This window comes from Neomonachus schauinslandi, chromosome 10 (assembly GCF_002201575.2).
Source record: "Neomonachus schauinslandi chromosome 10, ASM220157v2, whole genome shotgun sequence".
Classification (NCBI taxonomy): domain Eukaryota; kingdom Metazoa; phylum Chordata; class Mammalia; order Carnivora; family Phocidae; genus Neomonachus; species Neomonachus schauinslandi.
Window position 1 is genome coordinate 6215966 of NC_058412.1, and position 14349 is coordinate 6230314.

At 36.6% G+C, this 14349-nt stretch overlaps 1 protein-coding gene across 6 annotated transcripts in view; it reads right to left on the minus strand.

The window, feature by feature from the left end:
* Positions 1-2300: 2300 nt before the first annotated feature.
* Positions 2301-14349, minus strand: part of KIDINS220 (kinase D interacting substrate 220) — a 99797-nt gene continuing 87748 nt past the window's right edge. For all 6 annotated transcript variants that reach the window (XM_044918972.1, XM_044918974.1, XM_044918971.1 and 3 more), the window contains 4 exons: positions 11030-11161; positions 9080-9178; positions 7825-8061; positions 2301-5350 (listed from right to left, as the gene is read on the minus strand). In XM_044918972.1, the coding sequence (XP_044774907.1) occupies positions 4088-5350; positions 7825-8061; positions 9080-9178; positions 11030-11161 (1731 nt within the window). In that variant the 3' untranslated portion in view covers positions 2301-4087. The remainder of the gene's footprint in view (positions 5351-7824; positions 8062-9079; positions 9179-11029; positions 11162-14349) is intronic.

Sequence of the window (14349 nt, forward strand, 5' to 3'; positions counted from 1 at the left end):
GACTTAAGTGTGTTCTCTGTAAACAAATGACTGCTGATTACACTCCATAGGCACATTCAGAATACTGTGTGCTTGAAAACAGTCACACCGCCTTTTATCACACAGATTGTGTAATTCACATTTCTGCCAACTTTGGTCGTCAGTGAGATCAAATCATTGACATTTTCATGGACTTTTTCAACAGTCATACTACTAAGAGTCTGGAAGTAATTGCTCTTCCTTCTCCAGGACCCTTTTATATTCTTATAAATTCTTTATTTTCTTGATGCCTCACTGTAACGGGAAATTCAGGGTGGAGCTAATTATACAAGCCACCCAAGCCCCATTCAAGAAGCTCTGCTCCGAGTTCGAGTAAGGCTGAATTAATGAAACCTTTCAGCCACCACAGGGACCTGGGCACAGAGGACTCAGGACGGTGTAAACCAAGACTGTGCTTTACTAGTAACTTTACTTACAAAGTTTTGGCTGTGTAGAGGACAGCAGTTCGTTTCTAGTGATGGTTTTAGATGTTTCTTACTTAACTCTGTTTCTTAAAGCAGTAAGAATATACTCTAATTGGTGAGAATTGTGTCTAAAAACTGGCTTAAAACTAGTTGAATTTGAAAACTAATTTTTTACGTACCTCAGTTTAAATTGGATCCTCTGAAGATGTATCTATTTCAAGGGCCGCATTTTCTTCCTAAACATGAAAGGGTTTAAAATTACGTAAGATTTTAACTTCTCTTTCTAGTTAATCAGTCTCAACCAAGGATTCTCAACCTTTCTGAAGTGCTGAACCATTAAAAGACCATCCAGTGCAGGCTCACTGTTATATATAAATTTCTATTTTTCAATTAATTTTCCATAATTATGGCCTAGGCTTGAAATTATGGGGTAGGGAAGGGTAGGGGGCACCACCACCAGGAAATTAAAAATACAATCATTTCAAATAGCCCACCCCAGGCTAGCCAGCCCTCACCCATACCCCCAAGCAAGAAAGTTTCCCCGCCTGCTTCTTCCCTTCTGCCGAGTGTCAGCGTAAGTCTAAAAGGGCAGGTAGGGAATAAGGGAGCCTAGATGTTCAGTCTCAAGTGTTTGCCAAAATTAATTTTATCGCACCTTCCCTTTTACCTCCTTTTCCCTCAGTGTCACTCACCCACAAAGTGAAGGGGACAGTGACCTCTAGTTCCCTCTTTTCCGGGTAGTTGTGTTGATTTACTCAAGAGCGAGCCAGGAATTCAGGGATTTTTAAACTCTGGGATACTTCTAAATAGGCTGAGAATTCCTGGTATAACCAAAAATTATCTAGTCTTAAAACCTTTTAAGTTTAGTATTTTAGCCAGAAGAATAAAGAATTTAATTTCATTCAAACAGTATTTTCTAATGGTTAGTATTTATAAGAAAAAAAAAATCATGATTACAAATGTATTTTACTGAAGCACTACAACATGCAAATGATCCTCAAGTTGAGAATTTTAGCAAATAAATTTCTAAAATTACTTGGCTAGGCAATTAAAATTATTGACTGCTATCTAAAACTCACATAAATAAAATATCACACAAAAACAGATTTTCCCGTCAATTTTGGAAATGTTGGTTCAGTTACGAATGCTTAAATTTCCCAGAATTTGAGAGCTGACCTTACATGTTCAGCACTGTGAAAATCTTATCAATTGAGAGATGTCAATAGCTTCCTTCCATTTCCAGTCTCCCCTGCAGGAGGGCTGTACTCCTACGCACCACTCCACATGTCCAAGGTGAATGACTGGGCTTAATGTTCTATGTGAACAGAACTATCTGTGGCTTATGGTGGAGGCAGAATGGTTTATAAAATATGGTAAGACTCTAAGTGACACAGAATCGAAGGGACTAGCAAGATTAAAGCACCAATTTTCTTTTCTATCATTTTCCACCCAGCTTAAAGCAGAGTTTTGTATATGTGAGGATCAGACTGAGCTATACAGTATAAATAGACACACATACACGCACACATAGACACAGAGGTTCAAAGGAATGATGGTATGACTCAACAAGCCATCTGGTTTGTCAATTTCTGTTAACAGTATGAGAAGAAAACTTTTCCACAATGCTCATATAACAAATGAAGTCGATATCCTCCCAGGATCTGGACGAGCTACTTCTTGTAGCTACAGAAATGCACGGTGGAGCGCTGTGCCGTCGGGCATGGATGCCACGGCACCATTCAGGTGCGGGGACCTAGGAGCCATGCTCTCTCCAAAGGACTACGGGCAGCTCAGCACACATCTGCCCCGTGAACCTGAACATCCTTCACAAACTGTACACACATACGACAAAACACACACACAAAGTACTCTTTTATTTGTAATCAAAATGTCAATCATCATCACTGTAGTGAATAAAAATTCATGAGTCAGAATAACATGCAATTTTTTTATTGTTTTCTAAATCTATTTGTACACTTAATACTCTAGTATTAACTTCACAAACAGCGTAAAGAATGTACGACAATGGTATCAAGCTGCACCTACTCACCGGAGAAAGAACAAAATATCACCTCTGAAATAATTACTAATTATACAATATTGTGAACTAAAGCACTGTAAATACTAAAATGTTAACATTTCAATATATAATGTCAATAACATCCTGCCTTTTTTTAATTGGTTAAAACCATTTGTTAAAGTCATGCGAAATAAACACTTTAAGGAAATGTTAGATTATACTCAAACATCAAGGCAATGAAACCCAAAACAGCAACTATTTAGTGCAATGACTAGTCCACTAAATAATTTATTCAGTGTATTAATAAAAATCTATTAAGTGAAAACCATCACAAATGTAACACTAAATTTGGGTAATTGCACATTCTACGATCTCACCATCTACGATCTTATCTGTGACTGAGTATATACTGCCAAAATTAATTCTACATAAATAGGCTAAGTTAAAACAACAACAAAAAAATTCAATGCATGATGATAGGGTCCACTTCTAGTCCATACGATACTTATATGTGATCATTCTCTTAACCCTGCTAAAAATAAATGGAAAGTCTCACCAGTTTTATCTGCTTTTTACCCTTGCTTTGTTATAGTTTAAAACATTTTAAAGAAGTATATCCTTTCTTATGGTCCTCCTGAGGTTAGCATGTTAGTTTTGGAATAGATGAAGTAGAGAGATATACTCTACTCTGGTATAGAAGACAATAATTTAGTTTTACCTAATTAAATATTTCCTTGTCATCTGTCAAGTGACACTGACCTTTCTGATGTAATTATTTCCTTATTCTCTTGGTCAATGAATATTTATTAGAGCCTATTATTACCCATGTCTCCCTGATTCTCCAGAGAAAGAATTCACATTTTTCTCTCTCATTGCTAGGCTAAGAAAAGTTGGGCACACCATTTAAAAGAGTCACAGAAGAGACAAGCATGGGTTCTCAAGCTGGTGGATGGTGCTTATAGCCAGGTCTGGGATTTGGAGACGAGCCCACAGGCCACTCTCCTAGCAGCTCAAAAAGGTCTTGTCACTGGGGCTCTATTTTGAGCACTGTTCATTCATCTTCTTATCAATTTTTAAAGCCCTTGTTAAACAATATGTCTATTATATACAACACTGGTTCTCAATTTATAGAGCATTTAGTCTCTAGGCTACTCCATAACCTACAAATTCTTATCTTCTACCCTTTAAGAGCAAAATTTGCTTCTGGTTCATATAATACCATGTCTTCCTTTGAATATTTGATGAATGAATGTTGTATAAAAGGGGTGTCTAGCTTTCCATTTTCTTTGGCAAATCACACCCTTTCTATCTAATAATATTTCTGACCTCTCTTTATACTTAGATCTTGTCTCTAAAAATTTTATGGGGTTGTGTGCCAATGAAAGTTCCAATAACGAGTTTTTAAGCTTCTAATTACAAGGACAGTGGAGGCTGACTGATCAACCACCCTTTCTTATACTTTCCACTGTTGTATAGTGTATGCTTTTTTTACCAAAGACTTTCCCATTTGTTAATTATTTGTGAATGAAATACAAAGATGACATGCATGGATGGTTTCACTATAAACTCAGGTCAATTCTGTCATAGGGGTAGAGTAGTACTATTCTGCTCTTGCGTATTTCTCTTAAAGAATGCTCTCTCTTTCCTCTCCGAAGCCTGCACTATCAGAAGAGGCCACTGCGTGAAGCTCTGAAGAATCCTTGGAGAGCCTTGTGTAACTTGAACGCTGGCCTCGCTTATGCGTCATGCTTTTTAGGTTTTCATTCTGAATAGCAGCTGGGTTGGAACTGGAACCAGGCCTCAGAATGACTTGTGAAGTCTCCCTCATTCCTTCCATTTCATCAAAATTCTGATTGGATCTGTTAGCTGGTGCACTGTTGTTGTTCAGAGTCACAGTACTGGGTGTTCGATTCAGATTATAGGCTTTTTGACATGCTGGCCAGTTTTCTTCAGGACTGCTGGCGATCAAGCTACATTCGGAAGGGCTTTTCTTGTCTTCAGAACAAATGGACATCCGAGCTATAACTGGATCTTGCAGGCCACTCAAGCTATGTGGTATTCCCCGTTTTCCACTGTGGCTATCATCTTCAAGCTCAATGAGATTTGCCTTTTCAAGCTGGGAATCATCAGCCCCTTCATTGTGAAGAGAGTGATTGGGAGAACTTTCGCTGGACCTCACTCCTGAATCGGATGAGTCCTTTTTGTCAAGGAGGGCATCTGACAAATATTCTTTTGCTTTAATGAAGGTTCTAATCGGCTCAGCACTGTGTTCTGGAGACTTTGATACTCTCTCTACTTTCCCTTCAATTTTTTTATCTTTATCATCTTTGAGCAGTGGAGTATTATCTGATTCTTCTGTCCCAGATTCATCCTCATCACTTGGAAGTTTTTGATAGCGCAGTCCACCTCCCTTAAGCTTCAAATCTGTCTGGAAGAGGCTTGACCTTTCTGAGGACTTCTTGCCTGGGAGAAGCTTACTGCCTGACTGATCAGATTTCTCATCTTCTTCAGTAATAGGATCCAGGGGTGAGGCATCATTAGTGGAAACCCCTGATGAAGAATAATCTATAACATCTCCCCTCTTCATTAAAAATGACTTCCTCCCATCATCTTGCTTTGGTTCACTATCCTTCCCTTTCTCCGGTTCTAGATTAGAATGAATAGAGCCCCCTGATGAACTCTGACCCATATAGTATGTGCTATGTGGAGAAGATCTGCCACTAATTGTTGTGGAACCTGTGCCCCCTTCTAACTGAGACATCTGAGCAATATATTCTCTATAGGCATCTCTATACTCGGCCTGCACCTTATCAGTAAGCTTTGAAATTTCAATACTGGAATCCTGGGAATTGAGACTCGAAAGACTTGGGGTTCTGCGAGTTTGTGACTGTGAAGACAGAAAAAAATAAATTTAAAAATGCAAATAAGCAAAAAAAAAAGCATAATAAATATCAACTTAGGAAATATATATGTACACTCAGAATTTTTAAAGTCCTCAAAATACCAAATTCTTTTAAAATAATTGTACATAAGACAGTTTAATGAAAGCTGTGAACTTACGGATAATTTTACTGTTATTAGAAAGCTTTATATAAATTTTAATAAAGTTAGTTTATTATTAATATTTAAAAGTATAATTAAAGGTTGTATTAACAAATAATCTTAGCACCTATTTTTATCACTTTAAACTTTTAGCTTTTATTTAAGGTAAAAGTCACCTTCATTGATAAAATATAAAAATTCCTCTTAGAAAAGACAAAGAAGATTAGAGTTAAGATATATCTCAAAAACAAAACAGTCAAGTTTTCAATGCATGTTAAAAAGAACCTTTCTCTGATGAGCACTGGTTATTGGAATTAAAAAAAATAGTTTTAAATAGAAAAAAAAGAAGTATTCACTAAATATCTTAAAAAAAAAAAAAGGAACCTTTCTCAACGTGTACGACACAAGTTTCAATTGGGAAAATGTACTCTAAATGTCAAAAAAAATAATAATTTAAAAGGAATAAAGTATAGGGTGCAACAGAAAAGACAAATACAGGATCCAAATCAACAGAAATGGAAGCCATGAGGCCAACAGTCAGGTCCTAGTAAACAGAGAAATTAAGTATTTTTAAAAGTTTGATTTCCAATGTGAAGTTTTAGGAGTAAAGAATACAGATTAGGAAAAAGAGGAGGGAAATGGAAGAAAAAGAACCAAGGAGTCTAAGAAGGGATACGAGTAAAGGCTGAATGAAGCAAAGAAGCAGAAATAAGGCCAAGAGTCTTCCTCCCACAGGAAGAAAACGACCCGTCTCCTTGAGAAGGTCTCCTGCAAGTGGATTCGGACTGTACGGACAGCGCCATCTCCGCTCTCAAATGCAGTGTGTACACACCACTTCGGGGACCCAGGAGGTCTAAACAACTCTCATCACAGCATCACAGGACAATACCAGTGCCTCTCACTCTCGTCCCCAGTGTGTCCAGTGGGGCTTCCAGAGGTCCACGGTGTGTGAGGTCACAAGAGATTTAATGCAGAAGCAGATATGGGGCAGTGGGTCTGGTTGCCTTCTATTGAGCCAGGCATCAAAGAGATTTGCAAAGCAATCCCATTTTCACTAAAGTTTGTCTTGTTTTGGAAGATATTGCCATTTCTCATAAAAATGTTATTTATGTTAACACATAAGTGGTTTATTTTTAAATAAATTAGTAAGTATTTCTAAAGTTTCTCAGTTTTTATTTCTAATGTAATATACAGATACAACTTACATAAACAAAAGCTCTCTGGGGTCTTCAATCATTTTTAAAAGTGCAAGGGGACTCTGAGATTACAAGACTGTTGGAGAGCTGCTGCATGGATGGGAAGACTAGGAGTTCCCAGGTCACGGGAGGAAGTACCAAGTGTGGAAAAGCAGAGAAGGAGTATTTCTTATGTAATGCTGAAAGGAATCCCAGGGAAAAGAAAGGAAGCACTGCTCAGAAACACAGGGACAAAAGAGTCAAGTGTGAACTTATCTTCTCGTAAAAGGGAATTTTTATCTCAGTCAGTACCCAATGATAAAACAGTTTCCCAACATAAAGAAAAAGGTACTTGGTGATATAAAAAGATACTGACAACAAAAAAGTGTTTTTAGTACCAAGCCAAACCAAACTGCCTTAAAAATGGTAGACCTACCAGGTGCTGCTTTTCCTAAATACTGCTCCCTGTCAGCACAGTTTCTCTCTGCAGCTACTTACTGCGTTTCCTCCTTGGCTTGTCTCCTCTCTTTTCTGCATCCTACTCTGTTTTTCCCCAGTTTATTTTTCTTATTCTCTCCTTACTCCTTCTCATGTGTCTCTCACTTTCTTCTTTATTCCTGATCCTCCCCAGGCTCCTGTCTGCTAAGAACATCCAAAGAAGAAAGTCACCCATATCTAGTATCAGATAACAGAAATAAAATGAATATCCATGAATACTGGGTATAGGTACTGAAAACCAGATTATGCTGCTCAAAGGGATAATATATGGTAAATTTCCAAAATGGATGTATCTTAGCCACTGATGAATGAATTTAACAAGAAAATAGCAAGTGACGCCTGAACTCTGCTAACCAGCCTAACCAAAGCAGCCCAGTTCCCATTGCCTCTCTGTGCCATTACCCTAGTTTATTGCTTTGACAGTTCTTGCCAATTTCCAGAAAGATCTTATTTTTTTGCTTTGTTTTACTCACTGTCCTCTTCAGAAAAATACAGTTCCTTAAGAATAGGGAGCCCTCTGTCTTGTCCACTGAAGTATTCATTAAGTATTTTCTGAATGACTACATAAATGCACCAACATATTCTCAGTGAATTAAAATCGCCCTACTCCTCTTCAGTAATATGAAAAATGACATTTAATAAATACCTGCCAACTTAGATTACTGTGACGTGGGGCACCTTCATCTAGGCCAAGTGTATTCAGTTCTTCAAAGCTAAAGTTCAGTGTGTAGGGAGTTTGATTGGAAAGCTCGGTATGAGGCAATTCGTTGTGTGAAGAGCGACGAGCAGATTCACCATGAGGAACTGGGCCACTGTTGTTTTCACTAAGTAAACGTGGGTCTTCAGGGACCACTTGGTTTTCTGCATTTCTCATTTCTAGTACCTTAACAGAAGAAAAAAAATAACATTAATATCCACACTGAGCAATCACATTTTAGAAGCTTTAGAAAATATTTTTAAAAATAAAACATTATAGTTATTACAATGAAAATGAGAAAGCAGACTTCTTGTGAGTTTCTAATGAATTTGAAATATATCTGCTTATCTTTCATTTCAACTATACTAAAAGAAGGAATGGCAAAACCATCATATACGTATTGCACTCTAATTTGACCATTATGTTATTATTACTTTAGTTTAAAATTTAACTGGAGAACAAAACAGAATGCAACTGTAGTGTGTCAAAGAGAACCAGAGCTGGACAGTGGCTAATGTGGTGAAAGCAGATTCTAATCAGAAACTACTGCAACGGGTGAAAAGAGACCTCAGGATAGAATTGGCCTCAATCCAAAAAGCAGCATGGACGAGAAGGCATTTATAGCAAGCAGTGGGGTGGGGGTCAGTGGGTAGAAAATTGCTAAGAGGAAACATCAAGGTTAAGGGGGAATTCTGACTGAACCAACTTGACAGGATTCTCGCTGAAGGCAGGCCAGAATGATCAGATATCATCTGGGGGGTTGGTGGGGAATGAGGAGTTTGATCATGGACGAAGGATGATCAGATAGTGAGGGTGGGGGTTGTTCCTAAACTGACTTAACATGATGATCCTTGCTAAAATTGGGCGATGCAGGCCTGACAAGGATAGACACCAAGGTCGAGGCCTAGAGGCTTAGGGAGCCTGACTAGAGGCAGTTCAAAGAGAAAGCCTTCGTCAATGAAAGCATGGAGAATCAGCAGGTCACCTCTTCCCCAAATCTCCAAGTGAAATGCCCAAAGGAAAGGTTACCACGTGCTGCTATGTATGTTCTGCATAACATAATAGACAAGGGTCGTACTTAAGTGTAAAATGCATTTGTTACATGTTTTTTAAAAATACAGAAAAACAGCAGTTTGGACCAGTAATGATTAGCACTTGCCTCATACAATATTATACATAATTCTATAAACATAAAATATCTTACTGTGCTTCTAAAAAGATGCCAGTCCCCAAAATTCATACTCATCTCTTTCTTCAGTTCATCAATGTTACACTGAGCTAACACACGGCCATTTATGTTTGCCTGAATAAAAATAAATGCAAGTATAAAGACACACAAAACAGGAGGTATCTGAATTATTAGTGATTAAAAAGTACATTTATATTTAGTACTAAGAAAGTCATTACTGACTAGAAAATATTGACCTAAACAAGTTTACTATCCTACGTAATAATATCGTAAGCATGCTGACTTTGAACAACATCAGCCACTCCGTATTTTTCCAAGTGTTGTAAGCACAAAAGTAAAACAAATCACTCTTCAGGGACCAACCAAAGAGGTAACCCTCCAAACTATTTCCAAAGCTACCTACACACTGCCATGAACAATAAACAAAACCGTTAGTTTTTCTCCTCTAATCCTGTAAAATATGAACAGGAACGAAGCTCCCGGGAGGGGGCAAAGACGTCTGTCCTTGTAAGTATGTCAGTCACAGACAAAGTTCTAAATGAAGTAAACTCTGACAAGCTTGTTTATCAGTTATATTAGATAACTTCAGCCAAAGAATGTCCACCCACTAATTTCCCAATTTATTAAATTCACCAAAAATGACTGTATCACTATTGGGTCTCTGTAATTCTAATTTCTGCCAAAGAAGAACAGATGGAATTTTCTTTATTAATAATAGGTGGCTTGCTGATTTTACAAAATACACAACCTGGCTTTATTAACTATGGCAAAATGATGGAATACTTCTGTTTAAAACTGATGGAATGTTCAGTCTGCAAGTTAATTCTGAAGACATGAGTGTACAGAGCAGTCCTGGGACAGAGGTCCTGATGCAGAAATGCAAGGCAGTTCGCCACACTTAAGAGACCAGGCGCTAGGATGGGCCTCGGAAGCCAGGGCTGCCGGCAAAGCTGAGTGGGAAGAAGATGCTGTCATAATGGAAACAAAACTGCCAAGGATTCAAGTTGGAGGCCTCACCCTCTCCTGACACTACCCAAGCTGCCTGGAGGAGTCAGGTTTGCACCTCAGAAAGGCAGCGCTTGATGCTTTTGCAAACAGGGATTAGCACTAGCCAGAGCTGTAAGGAAACTGACATAAACGTAGTTTATGTTTCCTAAATGTAGACTGAGATTAGTAAAATGGTATCTATACATGCTCATAATTCTTCACAAAACTTTTTAGATGCCATTCTTTAAAGTGTGCAAACATTAGAGGCTTGTTATTAATGTTTACTTTACTATAGTTCTCTGCTAGAAAAAACATAAAAAGCGTATTTAGTGGAAATATCTACTACAACAGGGACACAGCCTTGCATAACATGGGAAGCCTTCCCTCAATCCCAGGCATTACTGTCCAACTTTGTGGTAGCTACTAGAAGGGCAAGAACAGGACCCAGGAAGAAATAAACTTCCTCAAACGTGTTAACCAAACCTATGAGGTTCATCAAATGGGACACACTCGTAAGTCCTATTAAGACACAAAAGTAACAGTTTGGGGAAAATGAAGTGTGGTTTACTCTGATAATTATTAAGTCACAAATAAGTAATATAATCAAAGAAAATAACATATAAAAAGGCTTCAAATGTTCTATGCTGCATACTGGAGACATGAATCATTATTACTCTAACTGTGACGCTCCATAGAGCTTTGTATTTCTCATCAAGGCATTTCTACTTACATTAGGTCATTTAAAAAATAACATTGTAATACAGCTACTTTATTTTCTTTTATCCATTTATAAACTAAGAAATAATAGGGCAATTTTAGGATACAAAATAATAAGAATCATGTTTTCATTTGGAGCTTTCCTATTTCAACAGAGCATCCATCTTTGAGAAGCTAAAAACGGAGTGTTCGTTGTCCACGGAGCCCCATCACCCACACCCTCAGTCCTGCTTCCAGTTGGCAGGTAAATTTGTACATCACCTTTTTGATGGTTGCACAATACTGAGGCAGCATACTCTGGTCCAGCCCTTCTATTTGTTTCAGTTTCTCACATACTGCATCCACATTCATTGAATTTAGTGGTATCATTGCTCCTGAGGCTGAGCCTGATCCCTAGATGAGCCATGGAAAAATACACGTATGAATAGCTTTTAGTGCCAGATGTACACAGCACATGACAGAGAAACATTCACAGAGTTGCACTCTGAAGTACTCTGATTAATAACAAATTTTCAAACTAAAGCTAAAAACAGTAAATGTGTGTAGTATGGGAAATGCCATTAGGGAATAGATTTAGCTACTGTTTTACTTTAAGGAGTAGCTTGTATTACAGCAAATAAAGCCTGATCACAACCACTTTTCTAAGAAGATGGAACATTCCATGAACCAAGCTTAGGCTAACTTCTCAAATGTTTGCAGCCTGACTGTGGAAGAGTAGGGTACAGCCCTTAAGGAGGAGTTTAAAAAAAAAAAAAAAAAAAGGAACAAAGAGGGAAAATTACTGATGCCTGTATTATAAAAATATAAAATGTAAAAATAAATCTTTGAAATAATTTTTTAAATGCCTAAACAGCTTTAAATGTCTCTACATACTACCTTAATAATATGACAGCTAAAGTTTTCAGATCTTGATCATATTTTATATCCAAGGAATTTAAATTTTCCCTTTAAGAATCTATACAATAAGCATATAAAATATAAAACAACAATATTACTTCTTAACACATATAAAAGTAAATATAATCCATTAAAATTTGGTCTCATTTAAAAGAAAAATCACAATAATAAATAATCTAGCATTTATTTAGAAGAAAAACGTTTTCTGAATGTGGTGACATACTAAAGAAGTATTTGCCCTGTGGTCCATTATACATGGATCACCTCAATTACAGATGTGGACACTGAGGTCTAAAGAGGTTAAGTTTTGGCTTCAAAGTCACAGAATAAATAGCTGGTTAGTAGATGTGGGCCAGAACCCTAACTTAGCAGGTCTTAACAACTTCATACTTTCCTTTTTGAAAAGTTTAAAGAAACTATAACCATAATGGAGAGAAGACAAATGAACTAGCATAGCAGATAAAGACAACGTTCCAAATGATCTGCCCTGTTTACCATTCAATCTAATCTTAAAATAAATAATATTTATCCTATCCTCAAGGATGTGTAAATTTTTATTTTCTATCTTTTATCATCATCAGGACAAAAGTACACTATAACACAGCCAAAACGGCCTAGTAGCCAGTTGTTAAACTTTATTTGTAATGTGAAAGCATAAATGATACTGTCTTTATGAACTGATAAGTAAATATATACACAAATAGTATATACACAGCATACATCTATATTACATATAAATACAGCTAGGGAATGAGACCATATTGAACAGGGAGTTGGAGTATTAATTTTATGACAGGGAGTCTCAGCAGGTTAGCAAGTATGAGACAGGCCCATAAAAGTTTTAAAATTAATGACTTGGAATATCCTGCACCAAACATGTTTATTCATAGTCTGTTTTTAATTAAATATAAATTTTAAATATGCCATATGTTATATGGTCCGAGGTACAATGTTTCAAAAATACTAACAGCAAAACACTAGTATTTCCATAGTTTAGTTTTCATACCTCTATACATAGTTCGATTTTCTGCCTGAATGAGTATAGCCAATATTCAAAATATAATTCCCCAGTATCTACAATGGAAATTTCAAATCCTTTGTATGAATTTTTAATAACCATACTTGTTTTATCTTCCTTTCCTTTTAAGCTTTATTGAGTTATAATTCACATACCCTACAATTCTCCCTTTTAAAGTGTATGATTCAATGGCTTTAGTATATTTGCATAGTTGTAAAACCATCACCACAATTCATTTTATGACATTTTCACGTCCCTAAAATGAAATGCCTGTATCCATTAGCAGTCATTTTCCATCCCTCCAACACCCATGCCCAGCCCCTGTCAGCTAGGAATCTTTCTGTCTCTAGATTGGCCTATTCTGGACATTTTATATAAATGGAGCCATACAACATGTGACCTTTTGTGTCTGGCTTCCTTCCCTTAGAATAATGTCAAGGTTCACCCATGTGATAGTATGTACTAGCACTTCATTTTTTTTTATTGTTGAATAATATTTATTTTTTAAATGATCTTTAATACTGTCTTCTAAATATTCTTATTCCTCAACCTGTCTCTTCTCTCTGGATACATTTCTACTTTAGATATTCTTGGTTCAAAAATAACAAATGAACAGTTTGATCACCAAAATAAATAATTATCATACTGGATTATAACTTATTCTATATAGAATGAGTCTATACTGATATAAAGAAATGACTGAATAAGTGAAAATAAATAATTGAATAAATGATTGAGGAATAAAAGACAGCTTTTCCTTATAGAGTTGGATTAATAAATGTGGAAAGAAACAGAAAATTACCATTAAGAAAACATTACAGTAATAGTGGTTGCACATAAGATAACATCAATGTGTACTAAAATTAATGGGCAAAAGTATAAGCAGAAACAGGTTATTTGCAGAGTATCTCTCCCAAGATATTTATTCATTACAAAGGAAAAAATAAAACTTCACAAGTGTTGAAATCTGGCAGACGCCACCTTAACCAAGTGATTAAGGTTGGCATTACCAGAGGTAAGACTGTGGCCCAGCACCAACCCTCTAATAGGATGCGCTGAGAAGGGCATTGCATCATTCCTATGGGTCTCTTACCAGGGATATATAACCTCCAGAAGACAAACCCAAGCAGAGGAACAATCTGCAAAACACCTGACCAGTATTCTTAAAAGTGGTAATTAAGGTCATGAAAGACAAGGAAGGACCAAGGAATTGTCACAGACCAGAGAACTCTAAGAAATAATTAGCAACAGACACAACTGAATTAGATCTTGGATCAGAAAAATGACATTAGTGAAAAAAATGGTGAAATTCAAGTAAAGTCTACAGTTAGTCAAGAGAATTGTACCACTTTAATTTCTGCTCTTGAACAATAAATATACTACAGTTAGGAAAGATGTTAACATTAAAGGAATACTATTTTTGTACCTTTTCTTTAAGTCTAAAATTATTTTAAAGTAAAAAGGTTTTTTTCTTAATCCCCCAAAAACTTTATTTCTGACTGTGCTTTTAAAAAGGAAAAGTATAATAGACATGGAACAAATTAACTCTGCCAGCTTAGGGGGAAATGTAAACTTTTAGAGTATCTTATTTCCACAGGGAATCTGGAAACTCAGCAACAGAGACCTGCTGATAGATACTACTCTTGTCCTTTCAAAGAGAAAGCTC